This window comes from Polypterus senegalus, chromosome 4 (genome assembly GCF_016835505.1).
Source record: "Polypterus senegalus isolate Bchr_013 chromosome 4, ASM1683550v1, whole genome shotgun sequence".
NCBI classification, from domain to species: Eukaryota; Metazoa; Chordata; class Cladistia; order Polypteriformes; family Polypteridae; genus Polypterus; species Polypterus senegalus.
Genome location: NC_053157.1, coordinates 4254186 through 4279849, shown reverse-complemented (window position 1 = coordinate 4279849; position 25664 = coordinate 4254186). Strand labels below are relative to the sequence as shown.

General features: G+C 44.4%; 1 protein-coding gene across 5 annotated transcripts in view; it reads left to right on the top strand.

Moving 5' to 3' along the window:
- Window positions 1-25664, top strand: part of inpp4b (inositol polyphosphate-4-phosphatase type II B) — a 506601-nt gene that overhangs the window by 467329 nt on the left and 13608 nt on the right. The window contains exon 23 of one of the 5 annotated variants that reach the window (XM_039750184.1): window positions 12212-12909. The exons of the other annotated variants lie outside the window; for them this stretch is intronic. Within the exon in view, the coding sequence (XP_039606118.1) occupies window positions 12212-12386 (175 nt within the window). The 3' untranslated portion in view covers window positions 12387-12909. Of the gene's footprint in view, window positions 1-12211; window positions 12910-25664 lie in introns of those variants that run through there. 5 annotated transcript variants of the gene reach the window in all.

Genomic DNA, 25664 nt, shown 5'->3' with positions numbered 1-25664 from the left:
CACTATGGCACGTGCGGCGCCATAGCTGGTACAACAGCAAACAACGTAATCCAACGGTCTCCGATGAAGGCATTCGCCATGTCGATGGGGCTTGTGTGTGTGATGCTGACGGTCGCTCAGGTCGAGCTTCGTCAGTTCTATGTGTTCTACCCCTCCGTAAAACGAATCGTTGAGTTGCTCTTCCCACTTCCATACCGAGCTGACGTCCTTCAGTGAATTTCAGCAGACTTCTGTCTCTCTGTCCAAACAGATCTCACAATGGCGCATTGTTCAACAGTGGTGCAATCCCCGCACCGGAGCATCCATGTTCACTTGACCTTGGCTTCGACAAGACTTAACGGCAAAGCTACCCATAAGCCATCGGGAACGGGTTGTATTGCATCAGCTTTGATTTGTTGCGGTTACTGCATAATTTTTAAATTGATTTTACTACTTTGATTTACCCTTTGTGGACGGGTGCTGGGAACACAGGATGACTGGATGAAGTGCTGGGGTGCCAGCCGGGTCGGCCCTTTTCATTGCAGTGGCAAACAGTAAACGCAAAACGTAACATAGCTGAAGTGGCTCTTAATTGCGGGTCACAGTGGCGGAGCGCCATCTTTAATGCCATCCGGGCCCAAATGAGACGCCGACATTCGCTGGCGCCAATCCTTATAGCTCTCAGGTCAGAAGGGGCGGAGCTAGTTGCCTTGAAGGGGCGTCTTCTCGCTGCTGTGGAAGAGAAAAAACAAACGACAGCCGTTAGTGGCAGCATACTGGTATTGGATGAACCCTGAAGGTGTCCCTCTGACGTGCCGGCGTGACATCTTGCATATTATACTTTGTATCGACATTATCACGTTAAAATTTTGTGGTAATCTAAAGTTCACAACTCTTCCGGTCCCCATGATTCAATGTTTTGCATGAATAAGTTCTAATGGTTTGCTCCCAGTTCTTGTGACTTACGAGTTGTTCTGTTAGTCCCCCGTATTTCACTATCGTGTGTTTGATAAGCTATTTTCTCAGCTAAGATAAGAAACGGGAGAGAGATCATGAAGGGATGGGTTGGAACCAACCGGGATTCCCCGTTTCATAGAACAGAAACAATCAAATGAATGAAATTCGTGGACGTCTCGCATCTTGTGTAGCCTGTGGTTAAGGGTTTTCTGAGAGTACCATCTCTTTTGCTGATTGAGGTTTCCTCCATGGAGTTTCATATTCTCTGGGCGCGGGTCCCCAGTTGAATGAATACTTTTAGCTCCACTGTTCCTTAGTAGTCCCTGGGGTGGCAGAGGTGGGACCTCCAGCTGCTTAACCAGTAGTGGTGTCAGTGTTTGTCTGCGGTCTGCGTGTGACAAAGAAGGACATGTTAACATTGGCGATAACCTCAGGCGTGTGGGCTGGCGGGTTTACCTCACCAGAGACCTGGAGATGCTCTCGATATGGCGTTATTTCAGTGCCACTATTCTGAGCGCACGTAAAAAAATATTGCAAGTGCAAGTGTTGCATTTTGAGGAGAAATTTATTTTGAGCGTACAAAAGCTGAATTTGAGTGAACAAAATTCATTGCTGCGTGCAAAAAATGTATTTCAGTGTTTGCACTTATCCATATACACACACACAATAGCACCTCCTCTCGCTCAGTTTTTTCATTTGCGCTTGCTCGCAATGTGTTGCTTGCGCTCACAACATTCTCTGCTGCGAGCGCTCAACTCTCTATACACCGTTATAAGTGTGCCACAAAACCAACCAATCACAGACTTGGTTTCAAAAATTCTGATTGGCTCTTACGGTCTCCAATCAGCTCGCTAGCTGCTGCATTCCGGAAACAGTCCGAAATGTAGCTAAATCCAGCTAAACTCAATTAAACCCCAATTTGCGGATAATATCTTTAATTATTTTATTTTAAAATATATTATTTGTTAAGACTATCCCTCTATCTGCAAGAAGCGAGGCTGAGTGGACAGTGTTTCCGGTGTCCGGAATGCAGAAGCTAGCGAGCTGATTGGAGACCGTAAGAGCCAATCAGAATTTTTGAAACCAAGTCTGTGATTGGTTGGTTTTGTGGCACACTTATAACGGTGTACAGAGAGTTGAGCGCTCGCAGCAGAGAATGTTGTGAGCGCAAGCAACACATTGCGAGCAAGCGCAAATGAAAAAACTGAGCGAGAGGGGGTGCTATTGTGTGTGTGTATATGGATAAGCGCAAACACTGAAATACATTTTTTGCACGCAGCAATGAATTTTGTTCACTCAAATTCAGCTTTTGTACGCTCAAAATAAATTTCTCTTCAAAATGCAACACTTGCACTTGCAATCTTTTTTTACGTGCGCTCAATATTTTTTTACGTGTGCTCAGAATAGTGGCACTGAAATAACGCCATACTCGATGCACACACATTCCACAATGGTCGTGATGTTGTTTTGTGTGTATCAATTGCCCTCTCACTCTTGTAATTCTTTATTCTAATCTATGTAATTAACAATTTGTCATGACTCACTGTTTTCTGTCATTTTTTATGATCTAGTATGCATCTAATTAAGAATTTCGTTTACCCCAAGCAATCAGAACATGTTCATTTTTATCAAGACGTGTCCTTTTGAAGTTTAAATATTTTTACATATTATTGTACCTTTTTTTTTTGTTATGGGCGCCACCATTTGTATTGTTTGAGAGCTTACCCAGAGGCACTTGACTGTGCGCCATTTGTTACGTCATTCAATCCATCGGTCTTCTCTGATGAAGGCATTCGTCATGTCGATGTTGGCTCGTGTGCACAATGTTGATTGTCAACTAAGGTTGAGTTTCATCGGTCCCACATGTTCCTCACACTTTAAACCTTTTATACCCGTTCACAAACGTTTTGCGGTGAATTTCAGCAGGCGTCGCTCGCTCTCATAATGCTGCATTGTTCAGACCGGCGATTCTTAACCTTTTTCGAGTCCCAGACCCCTTTAAGAATCTGATGAAAGCTATGGACCCCCTTCTCCAGAAATATTTCATTTTTATCTGACTCTCACGGACCCCCTGAAACCCATACATGGACCCCTAGGTTAAGAACCCTTGTACTAGACTAACAGCAAAGCTCTGCACTGCACGTGTTCATACTACCCATAAGCCATTGTGAATGTGTTGTTTCTATCCATTGTGGTTACCACGTAATTTTGACTGTGTGTCATTTGTTACGTCATTAAAAGCAACAGTATAAAAGTCGACCCGTCTACTTGGGCATCATCCAAGATTTAGAAGCAACTCTGTGCCATCGCAGTCTACTTTGAGTGTTTTATTTCTGGTGTATTTGACTTCACATAATCTGACTAACGATTTTTGAATTTCGTTTTTTTGTTTTGGACTTGAGTTGACTTCAGGTTATAAACTCTGTGCCTTATTTGACTTCATCTCATTACAAAATCTCACTGTGTCACTCAAGAGTTCCCATAACTTATTATCTGAAATCTACGATTTTCACTTTAGTCTATCATGAGCCATTATGGTGGATGGCGTAGTCTTTTTTGGGTCACCTGCCTTTGCGTCTCATAATCTCTTTATCTCGTCTACGCATCTGATTACCATGACTTGGTACCTCAGGTGGATGACTAGTGATCTAAACTTGTGACTTGATGCACTTAACATTCTTGTCGTTAATTTTCCCTTTTTTCCTTCAGGATTTTTTTCCAAAATAAATACAAAAGTAACTAAGTTTTGGAAAGGTGGTTGCAAAATTTTTACATTTTGATTCAAAGTATTTACTTTCGCATACTTCCGTGACGCCATTTAGTCTCCAGTAAGTAGATTTTTTTTGTTGCTAAGCATCATTATCGGCAAAGTCAGAGGTCTTTTCCAGAGGGATATAAGGGGTCACGGGCTATTAAAGTTCATTCCCTGATGTCAATTCCTCATCCGAGTTTGCGGATATCTCTATTATAAAAAAAAAAATCTTGGAAGGAAGGAGACGAGACGTGATTTTCTCGGAAAGACACTTGTACGTCCCGCGAGAAAGAGGTTTAACCACACCAGGGGCCGGAAATAAAGGTCAAAGAGTAGATGACAAAGTAGAACGTCGTAAAGAAATCAGAAATGTTGGTGTGGTACACAGGCAGAGCAGGTTAGAGACAATGGAAGTATGAAAATTTGAGAGTCTCAAAAAAAAAATGATAGTACAGATCGCATTAGCTCAAAGAAACGGAAATTATTACTTGGTGAAATAACGGAACAGCGAAAAGAGATTAAATATATTGTTTGGATTTAAAATTTAAGTCGGAGACTTGTAGATCATCTAACTCATGTTGCCGTCAGGAAAAAAAAAATAGTGTTTCTTCTCAATGAAGAGGCGTATCTGCGAGAATTGAAAGATTCCAAAAATGTTGGCGCGGTATTTAGTCCCGTGAGATGGAGCCTTTTAACATGAGATTCTTTCAAGTCACGCCCTACTTACAACTATTTTCAAACAAGACCACAGCCATCTAACCTCTCAGTCGTGTGAATGCTTTTGCCAGACACACTTCCTGTGCTCTCAGCTCTTATAAATTTTAACAAGACATTAATTTTATACGTTCTAGCTGACATGTCAATGACAAAGTGAAGAAGAAAGAGCAGGGACAAACATTCGAGAAAGTCATTTTATTGATTAGAGAGAAACACGCGATATCCACTCACAGGCAGTTATACGTTGCGTTGTCACAATGTAAGTCCAAACACGGAATTGAAATTCAATGCGATCTTGAAGAAAATTTAATTCCAAATATTGTTTTTACTAAAGTTTTAAAATAAAAGTGAAAATAATGGATATGTAACAATTCCCATGAAAATTGTATATCCGGTTAACCAAACCCGGGGGTGGGCGAGCGAAGCGACCAGGGGGTGAAGCCCCCAAGTCAAAAGACAGAACAGTTTTAAGTTCATTTGCCTTCTTCTTAAGATTTCTATTTTTTTTTATTCTCCCCCTGTTTCTCTCGATGACGATTTCGGTTCGTGTTTAGGATTTGTCGCCACTTTTCTTTGATCACTTGCTGACTTTGGCTTTGTTGATCTCCCAGTCTTTTCATTGCTATGAGACACAACATTTATTTTTCATGGGCGGTAGTATAGCAGAATCTACCCTCTCTATATATAAAATCCTAAGCCTAAAAGTGCAATGATTTTATGTCACGTTTTTTGTCACACTTTAAATCTGGCTTATTTTAAAACCTACATATAGAGTGCATCCGGAAAGTATTCACAGCACATCACTTTTTCCACATTTTGTTATGTTACAGCCTTATTCCAAAATGGATTAAATTCATTTTTATTCTCAGAATTCTACACACAGCACCCCATAATGACAATGTGAAAAAAGTTTACTTGAGGTTTTTGCAAATTTATTAAAAATAAAAAAACTGAGAAATCCCAAGTACATAAGTATTCACAGCCTTTGCTCAATACTTTGTCGATGCACCTGTGGCAGCAATTCCAGCCTCAAGTCTTTTTGAATATGATGCCACAAGCTTGGCACACCTACCCTTGGCCAGTTTCGCCCATTCCTCTTTTCAGCACCTCTCAAGCTCCATCAGTTTGGATGGGAAGCGTCGGTGCACAGCCATTTTAAGATCTCTCCAGAGATGTTCAATTGGATTCAAGTCTGGGCTCTGGCTGGGCCACTCAAGGACATTCACAGAGTTGTCCTGAAGCCACTCCTTTGATATCTTGGCTGTGTGCTTAGGGTCGTTGTCCTGCTGAAAGATGAACCGTCGCCCCAGTCTAAGGTCAAGAGCGCTCTGGAGCAGGTTTTCATCCAGGATGTCTCTGTACATTGCTGCAGTCATCTTTCCCTTTATCCTGATTAGTCTCCCAGTTCCTGATGCTGCCACCACCAAGCTTCACTGTGGGGATGGTATTGGCCTGGTGATGAGTGGTGCCTGGTTTCCTCCAAACGTGACGCCTGGCATTCACACCAAAGAGTTCAATCTTTGTCTCATCAGACCAGAGAATTTTGTTTCTCATGTTCTGAGAGTCCTTCAGGTGCCTTTTGGCAAACTCCAGGTGGGCTGCCATGTGCGTTTTACTAAGGAGTGGCTTCCGTCTGGCCACTCTACCATACAGGCCTGATTGGTGGATTGCTGCAGAGATGGTCGTCCTTCTGGAAGGTTCTCCTCTCTCCACAGAGGACCTCTGGAGCTCTGACAGAGTGACCATCGGGTTCTTGGTGACCTCCCTGACTAAGGCCCTTCTCCACCGATCGCTCAGTTTAGATGACCGGCCAGCTCTAGGAAGTGTCCTGGTGGTTTTGAATTTCTTTCACTTACGGATGATGGAGGCCACTGTGCTCATTGGGACCTTCAAAGCAGCAGACATTTTTCTGTAACCTTCCCCAGATTTGTGCCTCGAGACAATCCTGTCTCGGAGGTCTACAGACAATTCCTTTGACTTCATGCTTGGTTTGTGGTCTGACATGAACTGTCAACTGTGGGACCTTCTCTAGACAGGTGTGTGCCTTTCCAAATCAGGTCCAGTCAACTGAATTTACCACAGGTGGACTCCAAAGAAGCTGCAGAAACATCTCAAGGATGCTCAGGGGATCAGGGGCACTTAACATTATTATTTTGTGTGTATGACATAGCATTTGTTATGAATTGTGCACTTGACAATTTTTTTTTCTCTCTTTTTCAAAATATTTTTTAGAATAATATTTTACAAGGGTATTTTGGCTGCTTTTTCTCTAACACTATCCTGTGTGGTTTTCTCACCGTTTTATGTTCCCTGAATGTGACGATTAATTATTCACAATAACGCAACATTTGTTTGCTTTACAATTGGGCGCCGTCACATTATTATTCCTGTCACCACCACACGGCTCCCAGTTGCCATGGAAGTTGCATGTGACAACGCCAAGTCTTGTGTCATCGGTGCGACCCTATAAATCTGGCTCAGACGATCTTTCAGTGTCTGTGATTTGGATAAAATCTCTAACAAGTGAAATGCATATTCTTTCTCGACTTTCTCATTTCTGATTCAGTAGTTGATCTTTCCGATTGTGATTTCTGGTTTACGGTTGCACTTTGGTGTGTTAGGTTCAGTCTTACAGTTGTGATTCATTTCCGGTTGATAAATGTTTCATCTTCCTCTTGTGGTGGACGCCCCAACAATGGAAGGACCAGGGGAGAGAGTATTTTCAGGAGAGTTTCTCCCCCGGACTGATAGAGGGCTTGCAGCAGGGCCACGGGTTTGGAGTATGTAAGCTCAACCAGCCATGGCCACCGCCAGGTAGTGCCTGGACATTTATTGGGCCCTGTTGGGAAGCAATTCCACCACACCAGGAAGTGCTGCTAGAAGAAGGTCGTTGGACACCTGGAGTCCATCTGGCTGTCCTATGAAAGGGCCAGACCCCACTACTCAACGGCCAGAGTCAGGAGGAAGAAGGACAAAGCCGCTGAGGACGGAGTGGAGGCGAACAGGACTGTGCTTGGTGTTGTGGACATGGTGCTCTTATGGGGAACGAAGGATGCGATTCCCCACGTGGCTGTGTGGTGAAACTTGTGTCCTGCCAGTCTGTGTCGAGGTTAGACTGGCTGTTCACGTCCCCGGCTTCACAAGGTCCTTGGGCCGACTAGCATCTCAATCTCGTAGTTTATTTATCTTGTCTAATGGACTAACAATCAGGTTCCCATGACTTAGTATCTCAGTTGGGAGGTTTTAACTTGTGTATGAAGGTCTAGTCTTATGACCTACACACTTAACATTATTATTTTGTGCGTACGACTTCTCTCCATCCTGTAATCTCTTCGTCTCATCTAACTGACTAACACTTTCCAAATCTTGTTATCTCAGGTGCCTGTGCTTCCCATCTCAGGAATAATCGTTTCGATGGCCTGAGTTTGTTTTAAACTTGGTCGCCGCCACATTATTATTCTTATTACTGGCCTGCAGCTCACAATTACCTTGAAAATTCTGTAGCACAATGCCCACCTTGACCCTTAAAATCCGGCACAAAGAGTCTTCTTTCTTGACTTTCTCATTTCCAACGCACAATGATCTAACATGGTCTTAACATTATTATTCTGTGCGTATGACGTAGCGTCTCACTCTCATAATTTATTCGTCTCAGCTAACTTCCCAGTTCCCTTGACTTAGTATTCTAGATGCGTGAGTTTCCCATCTCACAAATGTTCGTTTTAGATGACCAAAGATTTCACACAAACGAGTTAACATCTCGCTACTTTCCCGTGACTCAGTATCTTGGGTTTGACTTTTGATGATTTATTTCAGTCATGTTATTATATGTCAGATGTGACTTACCGTGTCAATCCTGCAATACAAGACTAAGCGTTTGCTTCTCATGGTTGTCTGTTATATTTGTGTGAACTGAGATCTGAAGCCCCCCACTGAATTACACACGTTGTTACTTTGTCATAAGAATTTGTGTAGGGTGCATGCAGTGGATTCAGAAAATATTGAGACCCTTTCATGGTCTGCACATTTTATTGTGTTGTACGTTTCATTTAAAACTAATGTATTTGCCCTTTTTGACCATCAATCCCGTACTGACCAAAGTGAAGACATGTTGGCAGAAAGGCTTACAAATTTCTCTTCAGAAATCTCATTCCTCGACGTCTTCAGACCGTTTTGCTGTGGCCCGCCCAATGTGCTTAGCTGCATCCTGTCTGCTTTAGATGTCCTTGAGATGTTTCTAGAACATGATTGGAGTCCTCCGGTGGGCAACTGAATTGATTGGACATCATACGAGGTCTGTCTATTAAATAACGAGGCTGACACAATAACTCTCTTTTATTTATGTAACAACTAGGTGTGTGAGCCCGTGCTGTAAAAGGCCTGGGCTCCTAGAAACTATGGGGTCTGGCACTTCAATCAGTCAATCGCATTGGCTATGCATTAGCGGTTAAGGTTCTCTTTCCTCTGCTGTTTCATTTTGTCGACGTGCTTACCTCCGTTGTCTGTCAGCGGCTACGTGAGTTTCTCTCTCCTCTGCGGTTTCGTTTTTCCGTTGTGCTCACCTCACTTGTGTATTAGCAGCCAAGCGAGTTTCTCTCTCCTCGAAGGTTTCGTTTCGCCGATGTGCTCTCCTCGCTTGTGTATTAGCGGCTATGCGATTTTCTCTCTCCTCAATGGTTTTGTTTTTCCATTGTGCTCGCCTCACTTGTGTATTACCGGTTAAATGAGTTTCTCTCTCCTCGGCGGTTTCGTTTTTTTCCGTTGTACTCACCTCACTTGTGTATTAGCGGCCAAGCGAGTTTCTCTCTCCTCGAAGGTTTCGTTTCGCAGATGTGCTTGCCTCGCTTGTGTATTACAGGTTAAATGAGTTTCTTTGTCCTCGGAGGTTTCGTTTCGCTGACGTGCTCGCCTCCGTTGTCTGTCAGCGGCTACGTGAGTTTCTCTCTCCTCGGCGGTTTCGTTTTTCCGTTGTGCTCACCTCACTTGTGTATTAGCGGCCAAGCGAGTTTCTCCCTCCTCAGAGGTTTAATTTCGCCAACGTGGTTGCCTCGCTTGTGTATTAGTGGCCAAGCGAGTTTCTCTCTCCTCGGAGGTTTCATTTCGCCGATGTGCTCGCCTCGCTTGTGTATTAGCGGTTAAGTGAGTTTCTCTCTCCTCTGAGGTTTTGTTTTTCCGTTGTGCTCGCCTCACTTGTCTATTAGCGGTTAAGTGAGTTTCTCTCTCCTCGGAGGTTTCATTTTTCCGTTGTGCTCACCTCATTTGTGTATTAGTGGCTAAGCGAGTTTCTGTTTTCTTGCCAGTTTCACTTTGGCGGCAGAGTCGCTTTCTTTGAGCTTCATGCTGTAGCCTCGCACTTCCAGGCCGGACAGACAGACACACAAATGTCCATGCATAGACATTTATGTATAAGATTCTATAAGATATCAATAGATATAAAAAAATATATATAAGATCCCTAGAAGGGGACGGGGCCCTTCGATGTACTCCCCATTTGCAATTTGTCAGTGTTTATGGTTTCAGCTGTCATTCGGACCCTGAGTCTTTTTGAACCATGTGGCTAATTTTTTCTACATTCTCTTCGATTCTTGAAGTGGAAGGTCGTCAGGAGTACTCATCGTCTTCCACGTTCTCATGTCCTTCACTGAACCTTTTGTGTCACTCAAACACACACGCAGTCTTCCCCCGTCAGCATCTGAAATGATCCCGTTGGGTGTTTTGTTCAGTTTTATTAAGAATTTCCAATGGACCCGTTGCTCAGCTTTTAAACTTACCAGGATTCCGGCACACAAGTGGGAAACCCAACTGCATGAAACGGCGACTGGCAATCCACTAAACGGTAGTGAGTGTTGTCGTTTGTCGTGCAGGTTTGAGATAGAAACACGGTCTCATTATTTAAGAGACAGACCTCATATATTAAGGCACACATGTATCTGTGTAAAGAAGGCCATGTCAGGACCAAAACCAACCCAAGAAATGGTGGTGTGGCACAGATCAGGGTATCGGTAATAAAACAATTGTGAGAGTTCCCAGGAAGCACAGTGGACCTCAAAAATTGTGAAATGGAAGAAGTTTGGAAGAACCAGGACTCGCCCAAGAGTTGGCTATTGGGCCAAACTGAGTAGACCGGCAAGAATGGCCTTTGTTGGTGGGGTGACCAAGAACCCAGTGGTCACTCTAACAGAGCGGTGTTTGTGGTAGAGTGGTGAGGTGGAGGCCACTCCTGAGTAAAAGGCATTTAAAGGACCTCTTTGGGCAGAACTTCCAGGTGGTGAAGACCAGGGACTGCTCATCAGCTGCCTAATGCCATCCCTATGGTGAAGTGGGGTGGTGTCAGAATCGCACAATGGGGGTGCAGAGACAGGGAGGGTGGTCAGAACTGAGCGAAGGACAAGTGCTGCCACATTTGGTAAGGCCTGCTCCAGAGTTCACACCACTTCAGACTCAACGCCTACAGCCAAGAGAACCCCGGAGTAACTTTAGGACAAGTCCCTCAGTGTCCTTGAGGGTCCAGCCAGAGCCCAGACTTGATCCCATAGAAAACATGTAGAGGATGGGCCAGGAAGAATGGGAGAAACTGCCCAAAGTGAGGTGTGCCAAGATGGTAGACACTTACCCAAGAGGACACCACACTGGAATTGCTGCCACAGAGGCTTCTACAAAGTACTGAATTAAGGGTCCGACTACTTCTAGGAAGGAGAGATTTCAAGTTTTAGATGTTCAGTAGATGTATTATTGAGTGTAGATTGATGGACAGCAATGGCAGACGTAATCGACAACACAATAAGGTGTGCAGAAAGTGAAGCGGAACTGAAGACTTTCTATATCTACTGTAACATTGTTACAGGAGCACAAGCACTCCATATTTGTCACAATAGGGCTTTTCATGGTAATGTGAACGTTAAGTTGAATTGTTGTCGATGTTTGACGTGTGTGGCGAGTGGCTGGGGCTGCTAAGCAGCCGGGATGCCCAGGAGGACCAGAGGAGGGCTTGCGCCTCCTCCAGACCACAATTGTGCGACCGCCCTGGTTGCTTTGGGGGCCATGGGTACAGAGCTTGGAAGCTCAACCCTGTAGGGGCCCATGGTCACCACCAGGGGGCGCCCCAATGCCTTGGAAACCCTGGACCTCAGCGCTTGCGCCACACCCGGAAGCGCTGGGGGAAAGGGGAGCAGGAACACCCGGAGTGCGCAGCCGGCACTTCCGCCACACTGGGGCATGCCAGTGGAAGATTGCCGGGAGGCACCTGGAGCTCATCCGGGTGATTATCCGTTCAGGGGCTGGAGTCGGGAGTGGAGAAGGACGGAGCTCGGGAGGAGAGGCAAGGAGGCGGCCTGAAGGAAGAGAAGGCGTTGGTTTGAGTTGGCCTGGACTTTGGGGACTCGTAGGGGTTTGTGTGGCACTGTACTATGTATAATAAACGTGTGCTGGGTGTTACAAACGTGTGCGCCTGTCTGTGTCCGGGCCGGCTTCCACACGTGTTGGTAATAATTATATGATCTTGTGTGTAGCAGACTTTGTATATGATGGAGCAAAGGAGGTGTAGTCACAGATTGAAGTTTCGAGGGGCTTTGCCAAATGCCAGTGAGGGCGACATGCTGCAGGCCTGCCATGATTCATGCCCGTTGTTCTGCTCGCCATTCATCTGTGCTCGTTGGTGTTTTTTTTTTATTTTGTCAGGCTGCCTGCCATTCCTCCGCCTGCACGCGCACCTCCCTCCATCACTGTGTCTGTTCACCCTCCGAACGCGGCTTGTCATGTGTGTTACTAACCTGCTGGTCTTCTGTCTGTTCTTGGCTTACTCAACAGTCGACAGCCCCCAGGAGATCTGACTGAGGGGGACGACCCCGAGGCGGGCTCTGTAGCCGATAACAAGCCATCGTCTCGCCACTTCTACCCCGTTGCCCTTCTGCTGGTCAGCTCGCACTTGCTGGTGGTCTGGCTCATTTTGAGTCTGGTCTTCCTCCTTGCTAAGTATCAATGAACTCTGGCAGCAATGGGACAGGAACTCTGATGCACAATCGCGGTGCTACGAACTCGACTCGACTTTCCAGGACTATCCAGCGGAGTCTTGATACCCAAGCATCACCCGTCCTCCTCACTTGGGCACACTTGGTACTCTGGATCTGTGCTAATTTGACGTGCCTGACCGTTGGGAGAGACGCCACCCCCACCCCCATTTTCAGGCAGCTATGCCGTAATGTCTGCTCAATCCCCCCCCCACCCCCATGTCTTTTTCTTTTTTAATGACAAACCACAAGTTTGGAGTCTTTAGTTTTTGAAAAGTCTGAGCACTGTATGCAAACTGCATGCCTCTGCGTCTTCATTCCCGCTGTACCTTTTGTAAGACTCTTTTTTTTTAAAAATGTGTATTCATTTCTCCAAAATTTTATTTTTATATACTTCATTGCCATTGGGATCTCCTCAAGTAAACCTCCCTTGTCACTGAGACTTGTTTGCTTTATTTACTTTCAGATACATTGAAATAAAGATTCTTGTTTTTTCAATGGAGTCTCGATGTGTTTGTTCGCCTCTTATTTATACCCTCTGGACCACCGGGGTGCGTACAGCCACCCTAACCCTGACCCAGACAGGCAGGACACTAATGACCACACACGATTACGGTGAACCCCGAGTCAGACTCAGGGTGACGTGTAATGATACGCTTTTAACACCGACATCCCCTCCGCAATCCGGTAGCCAAACTCCGCAACCTCGACATCAGCAATATCTCCTTGTCATTGGATGCTGGACCTTCTAACCAACAGACCCCATTGTGTCACAGCCCGACATCCTCTACAAGCCTCTGATCCGGAATAGCGGCGCTCCACAGGGCTGTGTGCTCAGCCCTCTCTTGACCCATAACTGTGTCCCTTTATATGGCTCTGACTCCATCATAAAGTGTGCAGACGACACCACGGTAACAGGACAGATCGGTGACAACGGCGAGTCACCCTACAGCGAGGAGGTTCAGCACCTGGCAACAAGGTGTGCAACACCAAAAAGACCAAAGAGCTCATTGAGAATGACCGGAAATCTAAAAGTAGCAGACGCACTCCAATATCCAATGTCCAATATAATGGGGCTGAGGCAGAGTGTGCGTCCAGCTTCAACAACAACATTTATTTCTAGAGCACATTTTCATACAAATAATGAGCTCAAAGTGCTTTACATGATGAAGAAAAGAGAAATAAAAAACAAAGTAAGAATTAGAATAAGACAACACTCATTAACGTAGAATAACAGAAAGGTCAAATGGCCAGGGAGGACAGAAAAAACAAAAAAAAACAAAAAAAAAAACGAGACGGCTGGAGAGAAAAAAAATAAAATGTGCAGGGGACCACGAGACCACCCAGTCCCCTCTGGGCATTCTACCTAACATAAATGAAACAGTCCTCTTTGGATTTAGGGTTCTCACCGAAGGACTTGATGATGGTGGTCATGTGGACTTCTGCCTTTTAATCCATCAATGTAGGACATCACGGTGCTTTAAGTAGGTGGTGGTGGCGCAGATCAACACCACAGAAAACTGGGAAAAGAAACAGAAGAGAGAGTAGGGATCAGTACGGATTTTAGAGCCACTGTGAATAGTTATTATAATGAATTGAACATACAGAGTAGCAGGACTAGATGAAGGTGAAGTTATCAGAAGGCCATGTTAAAGTAATGTTTTCAGCAGTGTTTTGAAGTGCTCCACCGTATCAGCCTGGTGAATTCCTACTGGCAGGCTATTCCAGATTTGAGGTGCCTAACAGCAGAAGGCCGCCTGCCCGCCTCACCACTTCTTTTAAGTTTTGTTCTTGGAATTCTAAGGAGACACTCATTTGAAGATCTGAGGTTACGATTTGGAATATAACGTGTCAGACACTCTGATATATAAGATGGAGCAGATTATTTAAGACTTTATAAACCATAAGCAGTATTTTAAAGTCAATTCTGAATGACACAGGTAACCAGTGTAGTGACATTAAAACTGGAGAAATGTGCTCGGATTTTCTTTTCCTAGTTCAGATTCAAGCAGCTCCATTCTGCACTCGTTGCAATCGATTGATGTCTTTTTTTGGTGGTCCTGAGAGGAGTGCATTACAGTAATCTAGACGACTGAAAACAAACGCGTGAACTAATTTCTCAGCATCTTTCAATGTTATAAGAGGTCTAACGTTTGTTATGTTTCTTAAGTGACAAAATGCTGTCTTAGTAATCTGATTAATATGCGATTTAAAATTCAGGTCAGAGTCAACGGTTACCCCTAAACTCTTTACCTCCGTCTTGACTTTTACTCCTAATGCATCAAGTTTATTTCTAACAAGCTCATTATATCCATTATTGCCAATCACTAAAATTTCAGTTTTTTTTTTTTAGCTTGAGAAAATGACTACTCATCCATTTAGAAACACAAGTAAGACATTGGGGTCAGTGAATCAAGAGAGTCGGGGTCATCAGGCGCTATTGATAAGTACAGTTGTGTGTCATCAGCAGAGCTGTGATAGCTCACGTTATGCCCCGAGATAATCTGACCTAACAGAAGCATGTAAATTGAAAAGAGCAGCGGACCCAGGATAGAGCCTTGTGGACCACCATATAAGCTATCATGTGTCTTTGAGTTGTAATTACCACAACAAAGAATTTTCTACCTGCCAGGTAGGATTCAAACCAAATGTCCACAACTCTTTCTTAGATAATAAACACTTCCAGTCTGGTTAAAATAAAAGCACAGCAGCGAGTTTACCTTCTGCAGAGGCTGAAGAAAGCCTGCCTGTCTCGTCAGATTCTGTTGAACTTTTAGCGCTGTGCGGTCGAGCGCAGACTGACAAACCACATTACGGTGTGGTATGGTGACTGCTCTGTAGCTGACAGGAAGGCCCTGCAACGGGTGGTGAAAACTGCCCAGCACATCATTGGCATCCCGCTGCCGACCATCATGGGCCTGCAGCACAAGCGGTGTCTGTGACGGGCGTCATGGAGGAGGCCTCACACCCTGACCATGGACTGCTTACCCTCCTTCTATCAGGAGGGCGCACCAGCAGGCTCAGGGACAGTTTCACCATCACCATTCTGTACTCTCAATCCTAACCACTCGATGGCTGACCTTTGTAAATATCAGTAGCCTCTGACTGCGCTTTATGTATATCTCATTACATCTATCTATTCTGTACATAAAATATTTCATATATCAGGTATTTGTATAAACTGATCAGTATTCATATCTATATAATCTCCCTTGTATTTACTACTACTTGTAAATTGAAATACCATACGTATATATTGTGGTAACCAGGGGCATACCTGCCACGCCACCCTGACCCAACACAGACGGGCAGAGACACGAATTCAAGCACAGCACACACTTTATTTCTAACGTTTTTGTCTCGTCTCTTCAACAGTAACACAGTGCAAACTCAGCACCAAAGCACAGTCCCCTTCTTCTTCTTCTTCTTCTTCCTTCACCTCCTCTTTCTCTCTCTCCCACAATCCATCAACCTCCACTCTTCCTGACAAGTGTTGAATGAGTGAGGCGGCCCCTTTTTATTCTAATCCTGGGAGTGCTCCACGTGGTTTATCAGTACCACCTGGCATCCCTCCCAGAAAGTCCACTATAGGGCTCTGCAGTCCCAATCCCCCACCCAGAACCCAACAGGGCCGTATCGAACTCCAAGTCCCGGCATGCCCTGAGGGAATCCATGGTGCCACAGCCACCCAGGAAGGCTGCCCACTAGCATCCCAGGGCAGGTAGTGGAGTGCGGGTGCTCTCTCTCCCCTGGTCCTTCCATCCAGCTGGCGTCTGGCCGGGTATTGGCCCGATGTCCCCACCCATCACTTTATGTTCTTTGTGTTGGGAATATGCCCACCTTCTTTCTCAGTTTAGATTGATGTTACTCTAGTTTTTGTCTGTTAAGGACCCCTCACTGTTAACACAGACAACTGAACAAATTCGCTTTTTAGAATTTATTCAAAGATTAAAAAATTCATAACTAAAAATTATGTTTTTTTGCCTGGTCAAGTGTTGGTGCTGTTATTATCAACAACAACAACATTTATTTCTATAGCACATTTTCATACAAACAGTAGCTCAAAGTGCTTTACATATTAAAGAATAGAAAAATGAAAGACACAATTATAAAACTGGCACCCTGCCCTGGATTGGTTCCTGCCTTGTGCCCTGTGTTGGCTGGGATTGGCTCCGGCAGACCCCCGTGACCCTGTGTTCGGATTCAGCGGGTTAGGAAATGGATGGATGGACAATTATAAAACAAAATAAATAAAATAAAATAATTGCCTAGAATGAAACTGTGCCTAAAAGTACATGTTTTATTGTGCTGCTATATTATGACAGGGTGGCATAGCACACAAAGACCTTATTGTGGGTCCTTAATGTCTTCCTCCACTCACAGTACCCAGCCAGCCGTACCTCCGCAGACATGAGTAGCCGCTTACAGTAACTAGTTCCTGAGGAGCACAATGGAACCGTTACCATGTGAAAAGTTAAAAAGAAGAGGTACTCAAAGACCTTAATGGTGGGGTCCACAATGCACAATGACTGTACATAGGCAGATGTGAGAGGTTCCTGAGGATCACAACTGAACTGCTAGCTGTCCTGAAAAGCTCAGGTGCCAAAAACACTTTACAAAGTCACCCACTAGAGAGGGGGAAACAAAAGTCAAAAATCCCAACTAGAAACCCAAAGGGCCAAGAGAATTCTTTATACAATAAAAAAAGGTTCATTTTCACAGAAGTCTGTGCAGGCACAAATAAATACCAGAAATACCAAAAAGAATCCAAAAATCATGGTCAAAAATCCAGAGCAGAGGTTCTAAAAAAACAATAAAGACAGTCCTGGTATGAAATCCAGAGGCAAGGTCAAAAACAGAGCACGGGTTCAAAATCCAGAAAAATCACAAAGCAATAGCAAAAGCACAGAAACACAAGGAAACACTCCACTCACCAGGAATTATGGGAGGCCCTCCCTTTAATAAGATGGAGGGCGGCTCCTAGCAGTGATGGGCAGGTGGCCCCGCCCCTTGTTGGACCACCACAAAGCCCACGGGACAAACCTAAGGGCCTTCCCTTTTTCCAACATACATAATAAATAAACATTAATACAAATAATAGAAATAAAATTAAGATGAAATAGATCAAAGACATGACTTTGAACCCCATCCATGAGCAAAATATTGACTGAAGCTGGACACTAGCCTGATAAAAGTTCAAAAGATCACAGGGTAAGCACCCCCTGCTGGCCTCTTCCAGCAACAACCCAAGCTTTTCCTAGCTGGTCTCCCATCCAAGCACCGGCCAGGCCTGAACGTGAGTCACTTCAGGTGGATGACGTCTTCTGAAGGGCAAGTGTGCCAAAATGGCTTGCTGCACTCACTGTACTTATCAATACCGGCAGATGTAAGTAGCACAACTGAACTGCTATCATGTTAGAATTAAAAAAAAGAAAAAAAAAATAGTACTGAAACACCTCAATGGTCGGGTCCAAAATGCTTGCTGCATTTACTGTAACTGGCCATACCTAGAAAAACACGAGTAGCCCCTTACAGTGACTACTGCAGTTCCTGAGGAGAGAGCTGCACCATTTTTCGCAGCAAATTTCACCTCATCAGGGACGTTCTTAGGCATATGCGAACTATGCATCCACGTAGGGCCCCGACCGTGAGGGAGGCCCCCAGCCCAGGCCCGAAATACAATTTTTTTTTTTTTTGTCGGGCTGTGAGCCTGGGGTCCCTGTCATGCCCCTGGCACTGCAGCCGTCTGTGCCAGTCCCTCACGTTGTGTGTCACGATACCCTCCTAATCCTAAATTTTATTGTTCTTTTCCGGACGTTTTATTAAAACACTTTCCTGAGCTCTGGTGAGGCTCTGCCCCACCTGCAAACCCCCAATCTGGGGCCTGCACATTTTGGAACTGCGTAGGGCCCCCAAACTGCTAAGAACGGCCCTGACCTCATTCGCTGAATTTTCCCTTGGAAATTTATTTTTTTCCCAGCACCCCAGGCTGCTTCACAAGGCCACTGTGACATCACAGAGCTTGTAGCAGCCAATAGTGGATGGTGATGCCACTACCCAATCTGTGCTACCTGCCTGATTTACATCACACATGCATACTCTAAGAGTACTTCCCCTTACATTTTACAGCACTGCCCAATCTACTTTGGGCATGCATGAATACTTTAGGGCTTATGCAAGCATGTGTGATGTCACTATCCGATTGGCACTCCTGCATATAAAACTTTATGGCATGGACCAATCTGAACTGTGCATGTGGATATAAAATTCATAGGTTTGAAATGCTTCATCTTCTGCATTGATTCATTAGATGTTGTGTCTTCATTCCTGAATTAAGCATGTTGTTATGCTCCTTGCTATGTAGCACAGATCTGGTAGCGACAGGGACAGTCCCTGAATATATAACTTTGATCCCTCATGTCACAGGCTCTGTCACTGTTACTTAGTTGTGGTGATTGGAGTTTGGGGGGCACAGAGGGAGATTAGAGACTCTAAGGAGAATGTTATATTGGGGAGGCACAGTGGTGCAGTGGTTAGCACTGGTACTTCACAGCCTTGTGTCACATTTTTGGCCACAATAATTAGTTGTATCACTGGATGGATGGTGTCGATGGGGAGCTGTGCAGTAGAGTGGGCTTTGGGTGGGAGAGACCGAGAGAATCCACCTGACTTTACCAAGAAATGTTTCACTCTGCTTACAGCCTGTCCTTGCAAAAGAAGTCACCAGGTGACTGATTTAGAGGGGCAACGAGAAATCAGGCAGAATAACACCATTTGTTGACTACTTGAAAAGATTACAATATGCAAGCTTTCGAGGCAACTCAGGCCCCTTCTTCAGGTAACATGTAATACAAAGACTGGCATTCCCTGTGTTTATTGAGACACCAGGATGTTTTCCAATACCGTATCTGTCCTGGTGTCTCAATAATATAGCTTGTATAATAATCGCCTTCATTGAGAATCCAGCTGCCGATTTCACTAGAAGCCTTACTTCACTAAAAGTTACTCCTGGCATTGAGGGTCCTTAGCAATAACAGCTGCGTCTCTTCCCAAAGACAGTCTGACGTGCAGCTAACGTGACAGGATGAATTCATATTGGATGATCCTGGCATGATAGTGACATGTGCCAGGCTGAACGGACAGCCACAGGAAGTGCAGGAAAAGTGGAAGTGAAGACTTTTGTAGTCGTGAAGGCCCAAGCATGCATTGCATCCTCCTGAAAGACCAGCTGTGATAATATTAAGTGATATAACAATCCTTTCTTAGCCATTTGTAAAGAATTGTTTTCGTCTTTAGTCTTCCAGTTAGTCGCACAAAGAGGAAGACGGTTTGTTACCAGAGACTGCATCAGTGCAGGATGTGCGTATGAATGTGACGATGCGGGTTCACTCCGTGTCCCCATTCAGCTTCTGGAAGCCCTTGAACCCGACGCCGTCGGTAATGTCACAGATGAGCTAGGCAGTGAGGCACAACAATGAAGCAAGGGGATGGTGCAAAAAGTGCAAAGTGCTTTTATTTTGAAACAGCAACAACACAAATGTCCAACTAAATAGTGCAGTGCATCACAATCCTTAAATAAATAATCCATTAAAAGATAGAAATCATGGAGGTTAAAATCCAATGGCAAAAAAATCTTTTAAAACCCGTGAGGTTAAAACAATAGCTGGAAGCAGTCTTTTAAAACACTGGTGCCTTTCTACTGGTGCCTCCCCTGCTTCTCCCATCCAGACTGTGTACCAGGGGAGCCACCCTACCTGCAGCTGACCTTCTCTCTGCCTTCTCCTGCAGGTCTGTTTGCCTCACCGATCCCTGGCTCCGGTGGGCTTCACCAACGACCAGGGCGCTCACGCTGGGGCTTTCACATCCCAAATCCCGACTCCCGCGGCGAGCCATCTTCTTTCTTTCTTCACAAAATGCTCAGCGGGAGCGACCACAATCGACTGCTCCTCGGGTGCCAGCCAAACACCCAGGCTCACTGCTCAGCTGCCCACGAGTCTGCGCTCTCTCGTTCTTCTCCCTTTCTTGCACCGGCTTTCCTCTCCCTGCGTCCTGGCTGCCCTCTTCACCTGCAACCTCTGTTTCTTTTCTTCCTTTTTTCTTTCTTTCATTCCCCCCTCCTAGCCGCCTCGCGCTTCTATTTATCACGAGGACGTGGATCAGGTGCGGCAATCAGCAGCTCCCGGCAATAATTACGGATGCGGACGACTCCTCACCTGTGCACTTAAGTGAGGACCACCCGCATCACGTACTTCCCCGGGAACCGCTTCCGGCCACACCACCACGGCCTCTCTATAAGCCGCGAAAATGTCGATTATTTATTTAAAAAGTGGCCTTTTTGACGTGAGCTGTGGACCCGCCACACCACAATGAAGCCTTTATGAAAGTCTCGGAAGACTCAACTGGGCTCAGGATGACCACCATGTCTGTCCCATTGCCCATTTACTGAGCAAGTAAACTAGAAGTGCCATAACTCGACAAGTTGTACTCTGTGTGTGATTGTACTCATGCCTATTAGTTGTAATGTTGAAAATCCAGGGGGTGCCCTTATAATTGTGTTTTGCCAAGAGCAGCAGAATGGCGTCTGCTAGACCTAACTGTTACCATCAGCATAACACCAAAGTTGAAATTATTAAACTAGCTCACCAGCATTAGAGGAAAAGCCAGAAAAAGTGGTCAATACCAAGAAGACCACCACACCATTATGAAAACCAATACGAAAATCAAAAATCTGAGACCAGAAATGCAGTTTAGAAAAAGCGTTGTTTCAAAGAAAAGGCAGATCATCAAAAATGGCTTGTGGAATCCGTAAACTCGGAAGTGCTGGACCTTTTAATCCATCGCGTCGTTACTGGTGGTTCACAACCTCTGAGGTCACCCATCCACTCCAAAGAGAAAGAGTTATGCTAGCAATAGGATGACCAAAATCGTGGCAAAACGCGACAAAATAATTTATAATAACAAAAGTAAGTTTTCAGTTGAAAACTAATAAGATCTAGAATCAAGGGGCTCCAGAAGCTTCCAAAATGAATGCTCAACCTCATAGACTGACAAAGAAAAATGTACAAAACATTTATAATGAGACCCTTCACAACGGTAATGATCTCAGAGTAGGGGATCTGAAAGTAAAACAACTTGAGTAAAAGACCAAGAGATGATGAATCCTAGAGAGGAGTGAGCAATGAAGTTCATGTGACGTAAATTTCATCAGGAGTCCCGTCGTGCGGACCTACAAACAGAACAATGTGTGCATCCTCTATCCACGGTCGTGTTCTCAGCTGTCGATGTCCATTCAGGTTTGGAGTAAAAACATTTCTGTAACACCGTCAAGAAGCAAACTGGGCTCAGAGAAGAATCACCGAAACCAGAAAATAAGAAATTGTTGAGGTTTTGGAGACATCAAATGCGAGTGTTGTGGGGTACAAAATCCGTACATTTTGGTTTGTATTTCCATTATATTTTGTTCAAGACAAGACAACAGATGAACTACATTCAGGACAAATCAGGTCTTCTTCCCAGTGATATCTCACTTTTAAAACAGCTGATCCAACATAGAAAGAAAGACATGCTGGTGGCTCAATTACTTTATAAACTGAGAAAGGATGGACATCTAATTATTTTACAGCCTGGGAAAGGAAGACATAGCAACACCTCAGAAAACATAAAAAGTTTTAATTAATTCTTCATAGTGACAGCCAGCCAATCAGAATATCTAACAATCACAATCTTGCAAAACACCCCAGTAGAATTTTAGAATAAATATGCCTCATCTGAGGAGCAATATAGTGAGTAAGGAAGTGAGGAAGGAGGGAGGAAGACGTCAGAAGAGAACAGAGCAACGTCAACGTGAAGCCGTTTCCATTTGGTCGTCAGAAAAGCATCATGAATAGCTACGAGTGCCTGATCACAAGCCGCCTGTGACATTCATCCTTGTCATCTGTAACTTTTTCGTAAGCTTTTTCTAAAGACTATATATATCCAGACTTTTCTATCAGTCATATTTTCTATTATTCTTTGTTCCACTGGTATTATTATTATTCTTGTAATAAATACCATGCTGCTTTTAACTTTCTATGCTTTGTCTTAATGTCTAGAGTGATTGAAGTAATAAGGTAGATTTCTTTGAGCACCAGGTGCGGCCGGAGGTTTGCCATACGCTCTGTGCTGCGAGGTTTATTAAGGCTGAGGGTGAGAGCTCCACCCAATAGTAGGGAACAGGACGTAAAGTAAGGCATTCTGGGCTGATAAATGGCAGATAGTCAAGAGTGCCGAGCCTTTCTATGTTTAAATGTATTCTTGTAGACCAAAAGTAATATTTAGGTCTGAGATATCATTAAAACATTGTATGTTGTTCGTGCCAATAATAAGTAAGTCTCTTGAAGTGCTGAGAGACTGACAGGCTGTGTTATTCCTAAGGCACTTGTGTGGTTTAAAGTGCCAGAGGTTAACCAGCTGTGTGTGTGTGTCATTCATGGGGCACTGTTGTGATTAAGGACTCTGTGTGTATGTGTATGTATATCTATGTGTGTGTGTGTTAATCTTAAAGTGCAACAGTAAACCAACCTGATAACGAACTTGACGAGTACACTTACCCTTGAAGAGGTAAGGGGTAACTAGAGGGAAATACTACGAGAAAACAGTGAGAAAGAACCACAGTGAAATGAAAATAAATGAGAAATTAATGTAGTGAAGACAAGACTTTAGGCCCTTGAGTTTAGGGCCTGGTCCCTTAAGCTATGGGTCTTGGGTAAGGAGTTACCTCCTTTTGGGTCGCTCAGGGTTGTGACTCACAAATGAATTCAATGGAGGAGGGTTGTTGTTTTCCACTAGGTAGCGCTAGCTCCCTGGAAATACGTTCATTTTGTAATTGCGATGTCTTAAGTAACCCGAAACTATATAGATATAATATTAAAAGGCGATACCCCTCCCTTAGTGATACAGTGGTAGGAAATCACATAGGAGAAATAACTTAGCTTTCTTTAATGACGATTTACATGGCATAACAGACGAGGAAGTTAATGACAAGACTTTTCACTGAAGTGGGAGCTCGATGTAAACAGTCTGCCATTTTCGTCGTTGCACTGGAAGGATTTTCAGGATCGGATGATGGTATCTCCCATCTGTCCGTCAGCTTCAAAGGTGTGCCGGGCAATGCCCGAGGCTTTATACTCTTTCTCCATGTGCCATTCCAAACAAGAAAAAGAAGATCCAGTGTCATGCTGACTCTGTCACACAGAAATAGTACAAGGCCCATTTCACAGTTGTCCCTGTCTTGTCTACTAATGCTTGCCTAGCAGTTCTAAGTGATGAGCCCCTGTGTGATAAATCTGGCCTTGTGTTGGCTGTACATGCGAGTGGATTCATAAAATATTTTTTGTACAGAGCACAGTGGCATATTAAACTTATAAACTTATTACATTTGTGAATGGTTTGATGGGGCACTGCGGACAGATTAAGCGATTACGACCAGCCTCCGTGATTGTCAGGGAGGAGATCTGATGGTTGTCATGGACTGGGTCTTGAAGATGCCAAGAAGGGTTAGTTTGGGTAGATTTAGGAAACACAACTGTAGGGACATTAACTCTCGATGTTATTTAGTCCAATCAATGTGATTTGGATGGTCGAGCTTGTTGGGCTAAATGGCCCGTTCTTGTCTCAGTTTTCCTAAATTTCATGGCTTCTGGGTTTACAGGCAAGGCAGAGAACCTGGCAAATTGAGTTTTCAAAGAAACAAATCACGAGTGGAGAGAAAATAGAAGTCTGAAATGGAGCCAAAACCAAAATAACCAGCCAGCAGAAACAGGAAATTTTCAGAATGACTAACATCTTTGAAGTAGGAAAGAACCCTCACTAGCACCTTAAAATTCCTTTTAGACATCCCTAGAAACGTAGATATTTAACAGCAGGGGGTGACCACCTTAAATACCAGCAACCCAACAGCCTAACTTCCAAAAGTGATGTGCGAGCAACAACAGGAAACCGCAAAATGGTAACACCTGTCAGAAAACACAAAGGTGGCGTAGCAAAACAAAATAGTTAAGAAAAAGAAACCAAATTCAAAAATAGAAGGGCAGGAATGAGTTCAGCACAGGTGAGAACCAATAAAAACAATAAACGTGCAACGTCAAATATGAAAGAAATTCAAGACCCCTCAACAATGGACTGATCTGCTCCTCCACCGCTGAGGAGTTCTGTTGGACCTAAAAACAGGTTTTTGATTTTGGTAGTTAAGTCTGAATTTGTCAATCTGTACCGGAGTGACGCTCCACACCCCTCACGCCCACATGCAGCACTACAGGCAGTCCCCGCGTTACGTACAAAATGGGGACTGTAGGTTTGTACTTAAGTTGAATTTGTATGTAAGTTAGAACAGGTCCATTATTTTAATCAATGCTGTTGTTGACCGACTGTAACCAAGTGCTCTGCCAATGAATGATGGAGTTTCACCTCTCTGACCTTTTTATTATTTCTACTTTATTTTCAATGGTGATGGTTTTTATCTTCTTTACGGTCTCACCCGCACTTTATTAAATCGCATCAGATTTGTGTTTCAGAGACATTCTTGAAGGGTGAAGACAAAAGGTTAAGATGAGCTCTTCTGCACAGCACTGTACACGCGATCACAGCAGGAAGGCACCCGTCGTCAACACGTCTGATGTACTGACGAGAGGCAACTTCCTGCTATGTGTGTAACAGTACAAGCAGGCTTGCTATTGAGAATGAATGGGGGCGGCGAGGGGCAGCTCATCACCAGCCCACCTCACAGTCACCTCCACTTACATGCAGTATTCTGCCTGCAGCGTCAGCCCACTGAGAGCGAACACGGTGCAGCCAAATGCGGGTAGCGAATCACCCACCACCGCCCCCATTCAACAGGCAGCCACCCAAGACACACTACAGTAATAATAATAATACATTTTATTTCTATAGCGCCTTTCCCATGCTCAAGGCACTTACAGAATATAAGAAAGAATGGCAGGGTGTACAGTATATAGCATTGTACACACCAGATAAATAAATAAAGAGGATTATGACAGAGAATTCAGAGAAAGCCTAACAGACAACACAATTGATGGCCCAGCACACACACACACACACACACACACACACACACAGGTTACATGAGCATCTTGACATGGAGGTAAACTGAGAGAAGGGTAATAAAGTCAAGTAGAGCTGAAAGCCGTCCTGAACAGATGAGTTTTTAAAGAATTCATGGAGTCAGCTGACCTGATTAATTTCGGTAGGTCATTCCA